The sequence below is a fragment of the Melanerpes formicivorus genome, unplaced genomic scaffold (assembly GCF_026170545.1).
Source record: "Melanerpes formicivorus ecotype bairdi unplaced genomic scaffold, bMelFor1.0.p_v2 SCAF_399, whole genome shotgun sequence".
NCBI lineage: Eukaryota > Metazoa > Chordata > Aves > Piciformes > Picidae > Melanerpes > Melanerpes formicivorus.
In genome coordinates, this window is record NW_027142751.1 from 98,788 (window position 1) to 114,628 (window position 15,841).

At 71.9% G+C, this 15,841-nt stretch overlaps 2 protein-coding genes across 4 annotated transcripts; one reads left to right on the forward strand and one right to left on the reverse strand.

The window, feature by feature from the left end:
• Positions 1-879: 879 nt before the first annotated feature.
• Positions 880-5,883, forward strand: COQ10A (coenzyme Q10A). 3 transcript variants are annotated; one of them, XM_068170481.1, is made up of 5 exons: positions 880-1,041; positions 2,686-2,820; positions 2,921-3,113; positions 3,659-3,760; positions 4,537-5,883. In XM_068170481.1, exons 1-5 carry the CDS (start codon positions 962-964, stop codon positions 4,666-4,668), a joined length of 642 nt encoding a protein of 213 aa, XP_068026582.1. In that variant the 5' UTR covers positions 880-961; the 3' UTR covers positions 4,669-5,883. The 3 variants fall into 3 exon arrangements, with proteins under 3 accessions (XP_068026582.1, XP_068026584.1, XP_068026581.1); XM_068170480.1 differs by having other exon boundaries at positions 883-1,041; positions 4,501-5,883; XM_068170483.1 differs by lacking the exon at positions 2,686-2,820 and having other exon boundaries at positions 881-1,041; positions 4,501-5,883.
• CS (citrate synthase) lies at positions 5,859-15,169 on the reverse strand. The gene is made up of 11 exons (XM_068170478.1): positions 14,994-15,169; positions 12,604-12,651; positions 12,387-12,494; positions 12,243-12,308; positions 11,899-12,030; positions 10,519-10,707; positions 9,789-9,988; positions 9,190-9,319; positions 8,998-9,099; positions 8,314-8,523; positions 5,859-7,350 (listed from the first exon to the last, which is right to left on the reverse strand). Exons 1-11 carry the CDS (start codon positions 15,045-15,047, stop codon positions 7,180-7,182), a joined length of 1,410 nt encoding a protein of 469 aa, XP_068026579.1. The 5' UTR covers positions 15,048-15,169; the 3' UTR covers positions 5,859-7,179.
• Between the last annotated feature and the right edge of the window lie 672 nt (positions 15,170-15,841).

A 15,841-nucleotide genomic window follows, 5' to 3' on the forward strand; every position in this document is an offset into this window, starting at 1 on the left:
GCTGGGTGCAGTGCGGGGCACGGCGCTGCCCAGGCTATTTTCGTCGGCTCTCTGGAGCCGGCTGTTACCTAACGGGGAAGCCAAGGTGACAGCGCAGAGCCTGCCAGCAGCTGCTGACATTTCCCCCGGGGAGGAGGAAGCTGCAGGAGCAGGCGGGGGGGGGAGCAGTGGGGCAGAGACCAGCGCAGCCCCCCGGGGCCGCTCAGCCTGCGGGGACCCTCCAGGCACTTCGGGGCCCTGGATCCCAACCCAGGCCCTGGCTGCCCGGGGCAGGAGGGCCGCGGGGCAGAGCTCCCGGGCCCTGCTGTGAGGGTCGCGGGGGTGCTGATTTGGCCCCAACCCGAGGGGTGTGGGGGTCCTCAGTCCCGGCCCAACGCGGGGCAGGAGCCTCAGCGCAGCCCAGCACCGAGGGCCGCAGCAGCCATTGGCTTGGAGGGAGTCCGGGCCCGGCCCGGGGCGCTGAGAGCCCTGCGGGGGGCTCTGCTCCCCACGGCCTAGACGGCCCCGGGCCCCATCGCTCCCCAGGCCTCGACTGGCTCCAAGCCCCATCGCTCCCCAGGCCTAGGCTGGCTCCGGGCCCCATCGCTCCCCAGGCCTCGACTGGCTCCAAGCCCCATCGCTCCCCAGGCCTAGGCTGGCTCCGGGCCCCATTGCTCCCCAGGCCTCGACTGGCCCCGGGCCCCATTGCTCCCCAGGCCTCGACTGGCCCCGGGCCCCATTGCTCCCCAGGCCTCGACTGGCTCCGGGCCCCATCGCTCCCCAGGCCTAGGCCGGCCCCGGGCCCCATCGCTCCCCGCGCGCCGGCACTGCGCTTCCCGCCATGCCCCGCGCGGCAGGCGGCGCCTCGCCCCGCCCCCGGCCGTGACGTCAGGGCTCTATGGCGACGGTGACGTCACGGGCGGGGTGAGAGGTCACGGCGGCGCCGGTCCGAGGGCAGCGGAGCCGCGTCCCGGGCCCGGTCATGGCGGCCCGGCGGCTCCGCGGCGCCCTCCAGCTCGGGGCGCGGCAGCGGCTGAGGGCCGCTGCGGCCCCGCCCGGCAGGTGAGAGCCCGCGGCCCACACCGGGCGGCGGAACCGGCCGGGGAGGGTGGGGCGGAAGGGCCGCGAGACTGGAGGTCACTCGGGGCCCGTGGGCACCGGAGGGGCAGGGACGGAACGGGGGCCCCGGGGGACGACCGCGGCTGCTGGGCGGGCCTGGGGCAGACCCCCGCGTGGCGAGCGGTACCGGCCCGCGCCTGTCGCCGCCGCGGGGACACCGAGGGGACACCGAGAGGAGCGAGGCGGCAGCTGGGAGCCTGGGGGTGTCCGCGGCCACGGGCGGGGGCTGCCACCGCTGGCCTGAGGACTACCGGCAACGAACCCGGGGACAGCGGCCGGGGCCCCCTCTGGGACCTGACCTTGGGGTGCGGGGCCCGCGCGAGGCCCAGGCAGGCTCCGGCGCCGTGTCCGCGGCGGTGTCTGTGCCCGGGGGGGGCCGGGGCCCCCTCGCCGCCTCCCCGGCTGCCCCTGGCCTCCGTCCCCGCCGGCGGCGCCGCTGCGGCAGCTCGGGGCCCCCCCCCCAGGCCCCATCGCGGCGTGAGGCTGCCCCGGGAGCCGGCCCAGGGGGGCTGGGGGGGGCTGGGGTCCGGGGCACCGGGGGGGCTGGCGCAGCTCCACCGCCCCCCCCGCCCCCCCCCCCAGCTATTCTGGGCGCCCGGGGGCTGCCAAGGGCCCAGCTGCCTCTCTTGGCTCCGGGGAGCTTTGGACCTCTGCTCCTCGGCCACCAGCGCTCTGCCCTCTAAAAATACTCTGCCTGGGCCCCTGGTGCCAGCTGCCAGAGCCTGCGGGGGGCCAGCCCCGCCCCACAGACAGCCCCCCCGCCCCCCAGCCGAGCCCCACCGTGGTTGGGGTCCCACCCACGGCCGGGCTGCCACCTTCACTGCTGGGTGGGGGCTCAGCTGCTGGGGCATGGCCCAGGGGGACGGAGCCAGGAGCTGGGTGGGGGCTCTGCTGGGGGCTCCCCCACAGCTCCAGCGCTGGGGGACACCCCCAGGACCCTGCTGTGCCCCCTGGCTGCCCCTCCCCACCGGCACCGGCTGGGCTGCATCCCAGGGTGCAGGGAGGAGCTCTGGGGCTGGGCTCTGGGCTGCTGCTGGGGCTGGGGAGGGGGCGGGGTGGGGCTGGGGAGGGGGGCGGGGTGGGGCTGGGGAGGGTCCCTGCTCTGCTGTCCTGCTGCCCTGCTGCTCTGCCGCCCTGGGTTAGCTGTCCCTGGGGTCAGGTCTCCACGGCCTCGCTCCTCTTGCACAGCAGCAGCCTTGGGACAAGCACTCAGGCACCCCAGGGCAGGAGGGCTGGGGACAGCCACAGGCACCAGCTCAGGCCCTGCTCACCCCCAGACCTCCCAGGCCCCTCCCAGCCCCCTCCCGGAGCCCCTCCCAGGCCCCTGCAGAGCCCCTCCTGGAGCCCACTCCTGCCCCTCCCAGAAGCTGTTTCCAGCTGGGGAGGCTCCTGGGCAGCTGTGGGGGGAGGAGGCCCCTGGGCAGCTGTGGGGAGGAGGCCCCTGGGCAGCTGTGGGGAGGAGGCCCCTGGGCAGCTGGGTGGGGAGGCTCCTGGGCAGCTGTGGGGGGAGGCCCAGCTGCTCGGCTGGCCTGGCAGGGCTGCCTGGCAGGGCCCCAGTGCCAGCCCTGATGCCCATCTCCTGCCCAGGCACGCGGCCCCGGGCGGCCTGCGGCTCAGCCGGCCAGGGACCGGCAGCAGCTGGCAGCCACTGGCCCAGCCCAGCAGGTCCTTCCTCAGCCTCACCAACAAGAGGAAGGAGTACTCGGAGCGCCGCATCATTGGGTAGGTCTGGTGGCCCCCGCTGGCCCCCGCTGGCCGGGGTGGCACCCGTGGCGGTTGGCATCCCTCCCACCCCCAGCCTCTTCCCCTCCCTTGCCCCCAGGTACTCCATGCAGGAGATGTATGACGTGGTGGCCAACGTGGAGGACTACAAGAGCTTTGTGCCCTGGTGCAAGAAGTCTGTGGTGGTCTCCCGGCGCTCAGGGCACATCAAGGCCCAGCTGGAGGTTGGCTTCCCCCCGGTCCTGGAGCGCTACACCTCCATCGTCACCCTGGTGCGGCCTCACCTCGTCAAGGTCAGAACCTGACTGGGCTGCAGCAGCAGTGTGGCCAGGGAGGGGATTCTGCTCCTCTGCTCCACTCTGCTCACACCACAGCTGCAGCTCTGTCCAGAGCAGGAGCAGAGGGCTGGAGCTGAGCACAGCCTGAGAGAGTTGGGGTTGTGCAGGCTGGAGAGGAGAAGGCTCCCAGGAGACCTTCTGGTGGCCTCCCAGGGGCTGCAGGGGGCTGCAGGAAAGCTGGGGAGGGACTTTGGAGGCTGTCAGGGAGGGATAGGACTGGGGGGGGGTGGAGCAGAACTGGAAGTGGGGAGACTTACCTTGGCTGTGAGGAAGAAGTTGTTCCCCAGGAGGGTGGTGAGAGCCTGGCCCAGGCTGCCCAGGGAGGTGCTGGAAGCCTCCTCCTCATCCCTAGAGGTGCTGAGGGCCAGGCTGGAGGTGGCTGTGAGCAACCTGCTGTGGTGTGAGGGCTCCCTGCCCATGGCAGGGGGCTGGAGCTGGCTGAGCCTCGAGGTCCCTTCCAGCCCTGACCATCCCCTGTGACCATCTCCTCCCTTCCCCAGGCTGTCTGCACCGATGGGAAGCTCTTCAACCACCTGGAGACCAACTGGCGCTTCAGCCCCGGCATCCCCGGCTACCCTCGCACCAGCACCGTGGACTTCTCGGTAGGCAGCGAGGGGGCTGGGGGGCAGGGCAGGGGAGGTGCCCCTGCCCCTCCGCTGGGCCCTGGGCAGCTGAGCAGGGGGGCTGGGGCCTGCTGTGGGCTCCACCAGGGGCAGGGAGCTGCTGGAGAGAGGCCAGAGGTGGCTGTGGGGATGCTGTGGGGATGCTGGGGGGCCTGGAGCCGCTCTGGGAGGAGCAGAGGCTGAGCCCTGGGGCTGAGAGCCTGCAGCAGAGCAGCCCCAGAGGGAGCTGAGCAGTGCCCAGCAAGGGGTGGGGGTGGGGGTCAGGGGGGGGAGGTCTGAGTGCCCCCCAGAGCCACAGGCTGGCCCCGGGGGGAGGAGGAGGAGGAACTGCTCTGCTGGGAGGCTGCAGGAGGCTCAGGCGGGGCCGGGTGGGGCCGGGAGGGGTCGGGCGGGGCCGGGGTGGATCCCGCAGGGCTGTGTGGATCCCGCAGGGCCGGGGGAGGGCCGGGGCAGATCCTGCAGGGCCGGGCGGGGCTGGGGCGGATCCCGCAGGGCCAGGCAGGGCCGGGGCGGATCCCGCAGGGCCAGGCGGGGCCAGGGGCGGATCCCGCAGGGCTGGGTGGGGCCGGGGCAGATCCCGCAGGGCCGGGCGGGGCCGGGGCGGATCCCGCGGGGCCGGGGCGGATCCCGCGGGGCCGGGGCGGATCCCGCAGGGCCAGGACCACTCCCCGCCGGCCGGGCAGGCCCCAGGCCGCTGCCACCTCCCGTCCCCGCCGCAGATCTCCTTCGAGTTCCGCTCGCTGCTGCACTCCCAGCTGGCCGCCGTCTTCTTCGACGAGGTGGTGAAGCAGATGGTGGCAGCCTTCGAGCGGCAGGCGGCCAAGAGCTTCGGGCCCGAGACGCGCATCCCCCGGGAGCTGATGTTCCACGAGGTGCACCAGACGTGAGCCGGGGGGGGGGAGGGGAGGGGGCTTCCCTTCCCAGCCCCCCCCACCCCCATAGACTGTGCCAAGGCCTCCGGAAGGAAGGAAGGAAGGAGGGAGGGAGGGCACCGAAAGGGGCACTGCCCCCAGCCCCTGCAGGAGCGAAGCTCTCTCGGAAGAGGAGGGAGGGGAAAAGGGGGAGGGGGCCACAAGGTTCCCCCCTCCCCCCCCCAAGTCCTCCCTCACGTTGTAGCTGATTTTTGTTGTTTCCTTTTACTTTCTGGGGTTAATTTGGGGAGGAGGGAGGGAGGGAGTGAGGGAGGGAGGGGGTTGGCTTTGGGGCTGTCTTAGGGGGCTTTGAAACCCCCCCCCCCCCGACAAAGCCAGAGGGGTCCTGGCTGCAGGGGAGGAAGAGGAGGAGGAGGAGGAGAAGGGCAGTGGATGGAGCCCCCCCCCAGGCTGCTTCCCTCCATCCTCAGCTCCTCCAGGCATGAAAAAAGGGAAGGAAAAGACTCCAGGAAGCCTCCTGGTGGGAGCTGAGGGGATACCCTCCCCCCCAAGCCCCTTCCCCCCCAGGCCCCTCCCCCCCCCAGGCCTCCGAGGTCGTCGCACAGTTTGCACAACTCACACGCACAGGGGAGGGAGGGGGCAACCCCTGCTGCCCCTCCCCCCCCCCGACCACTCCCTCCCCTCCCAAGCCCCTCTCAGCCTCCCCCAGCCCAGGCCCCAGGCTCTGCCCACCCCCAGGCTGTGCCCACCCCCTGCCCCCCAGCTCTCCTCCCTGCTGGGGGAGGGGAATATTCGGGGGGGGGTCTCCAGCTCCTCCCTGAGGATGTTGGGGGGGGGGGGGGGGAGGCTTTCTGAGCCCCCTCTGCCCTCCCCCAGCTCCAGGGAAGGTCTCTGCCAGGCCTCTAAAGGCTCTCCCAAGGCTTTGCAGCCTCCCTGGAGAGGGAAGGGGTGGGGTGGGGGCTGCACAGAGACAGCCCCCTGCCCCCCCCCCCAAATGAGGCTGCTCACCTCCCACCCCCCCTGCCCACTGTGCCAGGGGCCAAGTGCCAGCCCCAGCAGTGATAGGATGGGCTCCTCCCCCCCACTTAGGGCGAGGCTGGGGGCTGCCCTTCCCTGCTTCCCCCCTCCCCCCTAACTGCTGTAGGGAGCCCCTCGGGGGGGCTCTGGGCTGGGGGGGTCCCGGTGCTGGGAGGAGGCTGCAGAGCTGTTAATAAAAACATTTATTTTGCATTTTGTTGTTGTTGGGGGGGGGGGCGGGGGAGGGGAGACCCAGGCAGGGCCAGGGCTGGGACTAAGGGGGGGGGGGGGAGGGGCCCAGCTCAGGCTGCCACCGGGGGGGGGTGGGGGGGGGGTGTCAGACACGGGGGAGGGGGGCACACAAACACGGGGGGGGGAGGGGGAGGAGTGTATCAAGTCCCTGTGTGGAGGGGGAGGTGGGGAGGGGGCTGAGACATTCAGTTGCTGCCCCAGGGGGAGGAGCCTGGACAGGAGGCTGACCCTGAACCCCCCTCAGGAGGGGGCTGGGGGGGGGCTTGAAGTGGTTCTGAACTTGGGGGGGGGGGAAGGGATCCCCACAACCTTCCCAGTGCTGCCCCCCCCCCCCCCCCCCCAATACCCAGCAGCAGGGGAGCTGAGGGGGGGAGGGGGCTCCCAGTGTGCGTGAGGGCTGCTGGGGGGGGGTGGTGGCAGGAGCCCCCCCCTCACATTAGCAGAGCTGGGGGAAGGCAGCCAGGGTGGGGGGGAGGTGGGGAGGGGGGGGTTGAAGGGGGAAGCAGAGCCCTAGGGGCTCCCAAAGAGGGGAGAGGGCTTGAGGAGCCCCCCCCCCAAAGAGGAGGGGGGGGTGAGGAGCCATCCCTCCCACCCCCCAACTTGGGGGGCGTCCCCACTGCCAAAGAGGGGATGGGGGGGGTGAGGGGGAGAGAGCTCTGCTTGCACCACAGAAGCCCCCACCCCAGTTTGGGGAGGGGGTTTTGGTAGTGGGGGGGTCCCCACTCCCAAACTGGGGAGAGGGGAAGGGGTTGGGGAGGGGGAAGGGGTTGGGGGGGGAGGGCTGTTTGCACCACAGAAGTTTTCCCCCCCACCCCACCTTGGGGAGGGGGCTGGGGGGGGAGGGGGGCTTCCCACTCCCAAAGAGGGGAGAGGGGTTGGGGGGGGGAGGGGTGAGAGCTCTGCTTGCACTACAGAAGCCCCCCACCCCCCCTTGGGGAGGGGGTTGGGGGGGGTCCCCCACTCCCACAGAGGGGAGGGGGGGAGCTCTGCTTGCACCCCACAAGCCCCCACCCCCCCCTTGGGGAGGGGGTCAGTGGGGAGGGAGGTTCAGTGCTGAGTCCATCCAGGGACCCCCCCCGGGGGGGTGTTGGGGGGGGGGGGGGGGGAACCACTGCAGCTTTTTTCCCTTGGGGTGGGGGGGGAGGGGGAGGGGAGGGGGGTGGGGGTGGGGAGGAGAGCAGCAAACCACAGCCCTGTGTGTCCCCCTCCCCCTCCCCACGCTGTCCCTTTTGCTGCCTGCTGGTCTCCCGGGGGGGCTCAGCCTGACTTGTAGCCCACCAGCTGCATCAGCCCCTGGCTGCTCATCGACTTGGGCCGCTCCAGGGGGAAGCCCAGGGCCCTGCTCCAGATCATCTGGGACAGCACCCCCAGGGCCCGGGAGACCCCGAAGAGCACCGTGTAGTAATTCATCTCCTTCAGGCCGTAGTACTGCGGGGCAGGGGGCAGGGGGAGAAAGGGGGGAGGGGGAGAAAGGGGGGAGGGGGAGAAAGGGGGGGAGGGGGAGAAAGGGGGGAGGGGGGAGAAAGGGGGGGAGGGAGGTCAGCAACCACGAGAGGAAAGGAGGAGCACCCAAGAGCTGGGGAGCAGGGGGCAGGGAGGGCACCTGGGGGGCATGCAGGGCACCTGGGGGGATGGAGGGCACCTGGGGGGTGGTTGGAGGGCACCCGGGGGGGGATGCAGGGCACCTGGGGGGTGGTTGGAGGGCACCCGGGGGGGGATGGAGGGCACCTGGGGGGTGGTTGGAGGGCACCTGGGGGGGATAGAGGGCACCTAAGGGGGAGGGAGGGCACCTGGGGGGATGGAGGGCACCTAGGGGGGATGGAGGGCACCTGGGGGGGGTGGAGGGCACCTGGGGGGGGGTGGAGGGCACCTAGGGGTGGTTGGAGGGCACCTGGGGGGATGGAGGGCACCTAGGGGGGAGGGAGGGCATCTGGGGGGATGGAGGGCACCTAGGGGGGATGGAGGGCACCTGGGGGGAAGGGAGAGCACCTAGGGGTGGTTGGAGGGCACCTGGGGGGATGGAGGGCACCTAGGGGGGAGGGAGGGCACCTAGGGGGGATGGAGGGCACCTGGGGGTGGTTGGAGGGCACCTGGGGGGTGGCTGGAGGGCACCTGGGGGGTGGTTGGAGGGCACCTGGGGGGATGGAGGGCAGCTGGGGGGTGGTTGGAGAGCACCTAGGGGGATGGAGGGCACTTGGGGGGTGGTTGGAGGGCACCTGGGGGGTGGCTAGAGGGCATCTCATGGAATCTTGGAAAATCATCCAGTTCCAACCCCCTCCCCCTGCCAGAGGCAGAGCCCATGCCAGGCTCCATGCCAGGCTCCATACCAGAGCCCATGCCAGGCTCCATGCCAGGCTCCATGCCCGGGGGGCATCCCCCCACCCAGCTCACCTGCAGCAGGACCCCGCTGTGGGCATCCACGTTGGGCCAGGGGTTCTTGGCCTTGCCCTGCTCCAGCAGCACCTTGGGCACGATCTTGTAGAGCTGTGCCACCAGCTTGAAGAGAGGGTCCTGGGGCAGGTGCTTGAGGGCAAACTCCCTCTGGCAGGTGTAGCGAGGGTCGGTCTTGCGCAGCACCGCGTGCCCGTAGCCTGGCACCACCTGGGCACGGGGGCAGAGGTGAGGGGGGAGGGCAGGGGCTGGCACCTCCAGCTCAGCAGGAGCCTCTCAGGCCTGGCAGTGGGGCAGAGAGAGGCTGTGGGGTGGGTTAGAGGGGCTGGGAGGGCAGGGGCTGGCACCTCCAGCTCAGTCCAGCTTGGCACTAGGGCAGAGAAGCTGTGGGATGAGCTTTGGAGGGCAGAGGTTGGCACTTCCAAGCTCAGTGAAGCCTGGCATTAGGGCAGAGAGGCTGCAGAATGAGTTTTGAGGGCAGAGGTTGGCACCTCCAGCTCAGGATGACCTCCTCAAGGCTGCCAATGAGGGCAGAGAGGCTGTGGGATGAATTTCGGAGGGCAGAGGTCGGCACTTCCAAGCTCAGTGAAGCTTGGCATTAGGGCAGAGAGGCTGTGGGGTGGGTTAAGGGTTTTGGAGGGCAGAGACTGGCACTCAGGTTGGCAGGGGGCAGGGGCAGCTCACCCTGCCCGAGTTGAGAGTGTTCCAGATGAAGTCTCGAAGCTTCTCGTCCGACACCTCCCGGCCCAGCTCCTTCTGCAGGTCTGTGAGCCACAGCAGCACCTCCTGGGCAGCAAGAGGAGGAGGAGGAGGAGGGTGAGGCCCAGCAGCTGGCACACAGGCAGAGGCAGGCAGGCAGACAGAGGGCAGCCCTACCTGGTTGGCAAGGCCGTGCAGGGGCCCGGCCAGGCCGTTCATGGCGGCGGCGAAGGCGAGGTAAGGGTCGGAGAGGGCACTGCCAACCAGGTGGCTGGTGTGGGCACTGACATTGCCCCCCTCGTGGTCACTGCAGGGGGGAGCTCAGCTCAGCCACAGGGGCACCCCCAGAGCCAGCCCCTCCCTCCCAGCACCACCCCAGCACCACCTGTGGCTCCATGCCCTGTGCTCAGTGCCAGCCCTGGCACCCCCCCAGCTCCCACCCACCCTGCCCTGTGCCCCCCTCAGCCACAGGGGCACCCCCAGAGCCAGCCCCTCCCTCCCAGCACCACCTGTGGGTGCCACACTCTTCATTCAGTCCCAGCCCTGGCACCCCCCAGCTCCCAGCCACCCTGCCCTGTGCCCCCCTCAGCCACAAGGACACCCCCAAACCAAACCCCTCCCTCCCAGCCCCACCCCAGCCCTGCCCCGGGGGCTCCACACCCTGTGCCCGGCGCCGGCCTGGGCACATCCCAGCTCCTATCTGGAGCCGCAGCGGCCGGGCACGGTGCCAGGCTGCAGCCCCTCCCTCCCCTCCCCCCTGCCGCCTGCCCCCAGACCTGTGGATGGTGAGGTAGAGCCTCATCAGCTCCACGAACTGGGGGTCGCTGTAGCCCAGCATGTTGGTGAAGTTGTGGGACCAGTCGAGGCCGGGGTCGATGGCGCCGATGCTGCTGCCCTCCCGGTACAGGTTGCGATAGATCTTGGCGGCCACGCAGGGCAGCTTGGCGATCAGGTCCATGGCGTCCTCGTACACGAACTGGCCAGCAGGAGGCGCTGCTGCGGCGTGGGGGCACTCCCGCAGCCCCCTCCTCGCCCCCCAGGCTTCCTCCTCACCTCCCAAGCCCCTTCCTGGCCCTGGGTCGGTACCCTCCCAGGACTCTGCCTGCTGGATGCCCTGTGCCAGGCACTCAGGTCCGTGGCATCCTTGCACCCAAGCTGGGCACTAAAGGTGGACAAACCTCCTCACCCCTCAAGCCCCCTCCTCACTTCCTAAGCCCCCTCCTCACTTCCTAAGCCCCCTCCTCATCTCCCAAGCTCCCTCAGCTCAGGATCAAGGTGGCTGAGCCCCTGCTGGATGCCCTGTGCCAGGCACTCAGCTCCATGGCATCCTTGCACCCAAACTGGGCACCGAAGGTGGACAAACTTCCTCCTCACCCCCTAAGCCCCCTCCTCACTTCCTAAGCCCCCTCCTCACTTCCTAAGCTCCCTCCTCCCCTCCCCAGCCCCCTCCTCCCCTCCCCAGCCCCCTGCCGGCCCCCCAGGCCCCCTGCCGGCCCGGGCGGGTACCTCCCAGTACTTTGCCCGGTGGATGCCCTCGGCGTAGGCGCGGGCGAACTTGCTCTCGCTGTTGAGGGCGGTGACGGCCGCGCTCAGCTGGGACATGGGGTGCAGGTTGGTAGGGAAGTTGTCCAGCATGGTCACCACGTGGGAGGGCAGGGCGGCGCGGCGCGCCCACTCCCGCGACAGCCAGCCCGCCTGCGGCCGGGGGCGCGGGGCTCAGATGGGCGGCGGGGACGGCACGGCCGCTGACCGCTGCCCCCCGCTGCCCACGGACTGCTGACCACTGCCCACGGACTGCTGCCCGCTGCCCACGGACTGCTGCCCACTGCCCACCGCCCCCCGCTGCCCACGGACTGCTGACCACTGCCCACGGACTGCTGCCCACTGCCCACCGCCCCCCGCTGCCCACGGACTGCTGCCCACTGCCCACCACCCCCACTGCCCACTGCCCACCGCCCCCGCTGCCCACGGACTGCTGACCACTGCCCACGGACTGCTGCCCACTGCCCACCGCCCCCCGCTGCCCACGGACCGCTAACCACTGCCCACCACCCCCGCTGCCCATGGCCGCTGACCGCTGCCCCCCGCTGCCCACGGACTGCTGACCACTGCCCACGGACTGCTGCCCACTGCCCACCGCCCCCGCTGCCCACGGACCGCTAACCACTGCCCACCACCCCTGCTGCCCATGGCCGCTGACCGCTGCCCCCGCTGCCCACGGACTGCTGACCACTGCCCACGGACTGCTGCCCACTGCCCACCACCCCCACTGCCCACTGCCCACCATCCCCGCTGCCCATGGCCGCTGCCCGCTGCCCACAGACCGCTGACCGCTGCCCACCGCCCCTGCTGCCCACCGCCCCCACTGCCCACGGGACTACCGCCTGCTGCCCACCGCCCACGGACTGCTGACCGCTGCCCACCACCCCTGCTGCCCACAGACCACTGCCTGCTGCCCACCATCCCCACTGCCCACGGACCGCTGACTGCTGCCCACCACCCCCTGCTGCCCACGGACCGCTGACCACTGCCCACCACCCCCACTGCCCACGGACTGCTGACCACTGCCCACCACCCCCACTGCCCACGGACTGCTGACCACTGCCCACCGCCCCCGCTGCCAACAGACCACCCTCACACCGCTGCCCACTGCCCACCCCTGCCAACAGACCAATGCCCACCGCACACCACCGCCACCACACCGCTGCCCACCACTGCCACCACCACCTCCACAGCTCCGCCCACTGCCAACAGACCACTGCCCACCACAAGACTGCTGCCCACTACCCACGAGACTGCTGCCCCACTCCATCTCTACCCCCCACACCACTGCTGCCCACCAGCACCACACCTCTGCCCACCGCCCCCAGAGCTGCTGAGGGTTACCTGCTCCTGGGTGGGCACCTCCCCGGTCACCAGCAGCCAGAAGAGGCCCTCGGGCAGCGGCTCCTCTCCGCCGGCAGCTTTGGGCAGCAGCTTCTGGCACTCGGGGATGCTGTAGCCCCGGAAACGAATGCCCTAAGGAGCCCCCGGGCACAGGGTCAGCCGCCGGGGGGGCACCGGGGCCGGGGGGGGCACCGAGGCCGGGGGGGCACCGAGTCCGGGGGGGCACCGAGTCCGGGGGGGGGCACCGGGGCCGGGGGGGCACCGGGGCCGGGGGGGGCACCGGGGCCGGGGGGCACCGGGGCCAGGGGGGCACCGAGGCCGGGGGGGGCAGGAGCCAGCCCTACCTCATCAGGGTCCAGCACCGAGGTCTCGTAGATCAATCCCTTCATGCCTCTCATGCCGCCGTACACCTGTGGGAGGGGGAGGTCACCGGCTGTGGCACTGCCCTGGCAGGGCCCTGGCACGGCCCCTGGCAGCACTCCACTCACCATATCCACAGTGATCTGCCCGATGGCAGTGCTGCCGTGCTGCTGCCTGAAGCTCTTGATCTTGGCCTGCTCCTTGGGGATCATGCTGGCCAGGACATCCTTCAGGTTCTGGGGAAGAGGGCAGGAGGTGGGCACGAGGCCTGGCACACAGCAGAAGTTGCAGGGGGCTTGGGGGGAGGTGCCCAGCACCCTACCAGCAGCAGGGAGCTGCTCTTACCGTGGCAGCACTGGCATGGCGGGCAGCGAAGAGCACGCAGGCAGCGTTCTGAGGGAGAGCAGAGACAGCCACTTGGGGGGCACCTGGGCACAGCCCCAGCAGTACCACAGCTGCCCCTTTTCGGGGGGGTGGGGCAGCCATGCCAGCCCCCCTGGAAGGTGTGGCACAACTCCTGTGGCAGCAGCCAGCCGGTGCCACCCCAGCTCATGAGGACACAGCAGCGCTGGCACTGCCCACGCGGGGCAGGGAGCAGAGCCAGGCAGGTTGGGCAGGGCAGGGCAGCACAGGGGGGTGGTGGGCAGGTGCCCCCCAGCGTGGTGCCACCCCCTGGCACACCGTGCCCGGCCCCCGGTGGTGGCCACGGAGGCTGCGTTTCACTTCCTGCCCTGCGGAAGCATCTGGCACAGGGAACCTGCAGCTGCTGGCACTGCCCCTGCCGGGCTGGCACTGCCCCGCCGGGCTGGCACTGCCCCTGCCGGGCTGGCACCGCTGCGGTGGCTCTGGGGAAGCCAAGCTTCGCTGCCCCGTGCCCGGCAGTCCCCGGGGACTCCAGACTTTGGGAACACCCCGAGGCAACCGGGAAGCCCCAAGCCCGGCGACGCCCGGGGCCTGGCATCTCCCCTCGGTGCTCCCCGGTGGCACCGGCTTCGAGCCCACGTCCCAACCCCCAGACAGCAGGGTGGGCATCGAGGAGGGGCTGGGGAGGCCGGGAGCTGGGTGAGGGCGTCGGGGCCGTCCCGGGGCGGGGGAAGCCCATCCCTGTCCGGTGTCCCGGTGGAGCCCCGGGGATGACCCCGCGGGGCCGAGCTGCGGCGGCGCAGGCGGAACCTGAGTCGATTTTTCCACCGGGGGGGGGGGGGGAGGGGAAGGGAGAGGAGGGGAGAGGAAGGAGAGGGATGGCCTAGGACGCGGGGTGGGGGGGACGACACAGCACCCAACTATGTGTCACAGCAGCCCAGCACCCCCCAGCCCCATGACGGGGACCCCAAGTGTGGCCCCGGGCAGCACCGGAGCCGGGAAGCTGCTCCGGTACTGTCCACCCCCCACCCCCCCCAGCAACAGGCGGCACCCCCGAAGGGGACGCTGGGGACAGCAGCAGCAAGCACAAGGTCAAGGTGGCCGCAGCCACCCCCACCGGGGCCCCACCGCAGCCTCTCTCACCCCCCTCCCACTCCCGTGTCGCCCCCCGGCCGTGCGGGACCCTCCTGGGTCCGTCCCGCTTGTCACCGCCTCAAGGTCACACGTGGTGGCGGTGACAGCGGACACCGGGGCTGGGGCAGCTGCGGGCCCCTCTCCGCCCCCCCCCCCCTCCGCCCCCCAACCAACCACCCCGGTTGGAGCTGGGGGTCGGTACAGGAGCCCACGCCCCTCTGCTCCCCCGGGAGTAACGGGAGCTGAGGCCGCGGGGAGAGGAGGAGGAGGAGGAGGACGGCGGCAGGTCGGGATTAGGACACGAGTGGGGGGAAGGGAGAGGGGACTGGCCCCGGTTACCGGGGTGATGCCCAGCCTCGGGGGCCAGCGGAGCCAAGTGGGACACGGCGGGGCCCGACCCCGCAGCCCAAAATAACGCCCGGTCGATACCGCCGCTGGAGCGGCCGTTACGAAACGCCGAGGGCCGCGGCCAAGGCTAACGGGCCGGGGGCTGCGGGCAGGGCGGGGGCAAGAGCGGTGGCGGCGATGTGTCCCGGGGCCAGCCCCAGCCCCGCACCGCTGCTCGACCTCCCCCCTTCCCCGGGACACTTCGCCCCCCTCCGTCCCCCCGCACAGCCCCGGGCCGGGAGGGGGTCCCTCGCCCGTGACCCCGTTGTCCTCTACGGCACCGGGCCGCCGTGAAGGGCGGGGAGCGGAGAAGGGGGAACCCCACCCCCCCCCTTGCCCGTGCTCTCGCTGCCGGTGCTGCCCGGTGAGGGCCCACCGGGGCTGGCCTAGGGCCCTCCCAGGGGAGCACAGCCCCGCAGCGGGGAAGCCGCAGGGCAGGAAGCCTCCAGGCGCCGGGGGGGTGAGACAGGACGAGCAGCCCCGGGGCCGGGCTCCGAGCCCTCCCGGTGTGCCAGAGGGGCCTGGGGTCCCTCCAGCCCCGACCGAGCAGCGAGAACAAGGGAAGGAGGGCGGGGGGGGCACACCCCGCCCCGGCGCCCGTTACCGCCGCTCCCGGCAGAGGCGGCGCCGGTGCCCACCACGTGCTGCGGCTGCAGCGCGCGACCCCGCGCCCCCTCCCCACAGATGCTGCGGAGCCTTAAACAGCCCCACCCACCCCCACCCCGCCCTCCCCACGGCGCGGCCCCTTTAAGAACCGGGCCCCCCCCTCCCTCCCAACAGACAGAGCCCACCCTGCCCCTACCCCCACCGGCGGCATCGCCCCCTTAAGGCGCGGCGGGCCCGGGCCTCACCTTGGGCCCGCGAAGGCGCGCGGCCGCCCGGCTACCGGCGGCGAGAAGCGTCATGGCGGCACCGGGAGCGGGGCGGGCTAGAGCGGAGCAGGGCAGGGCCGGGAGCGGGGCCGGGAGCGGGACCGGAGCGAGCGGCGGCGGCGTCCGGGGGCTTCCTGAGCGCGGCGGAGGCGGGGCGGGGCGAGACGCGCGATGCTCATTAGTATAGCCCCACCCCCAGCCCTGCCTCAATGGGGATCAAGCCGCTCGCTATTGGCTGCCCCTCGCAGGAGGGGGCGGGGACATGCAAATAAAGCGCCATGAGGCGAAGGACCCCCGCTGCAGGCGGCCGCCGCGTTCGCCTGCTCTGAGGGCGCGGGGAGATGAGGCACAGACGCGGCTCCTCGCGTGACGTCATCGCCCGCAGTGCGTGGCGTCATGCCGCCGTCTGCCACCCACCCGAACCCATCCGCCCCCTCCCGCCCCAGCCCCGCCCCCGCCGGCGGTTCGGCTGCGGCGCACCCGCGGCGCGGGGCAGCCCGGTGATGTCACCGCGAGGCCACCGGGGGCAGCGACGTCATCCGGCGGGGCGTGACGTCACCGCTCACCCCACCGCAGGGCTGCGTGGAGGTCGCCGCTGCCCCGGCTCGGCGGTGGCACCAGGGGCAGGGCGGGGCGATCGTCCTTGCTGACCCCAGGGCATTGCCCCGGCCGGGCACAGGGCGCCCAGCGCCAGCCAGCGCCGACCCACCCGGTGCCCCCGTGGTGGGCGCTCTGCCAGGGCTGCCGAAGGGCAGCTGGAGCATGTGGACAGCAGCCACAAGCCTGAGGCACCCCGGGGACAGGCAGGGACACGCAGGGCTGCCACC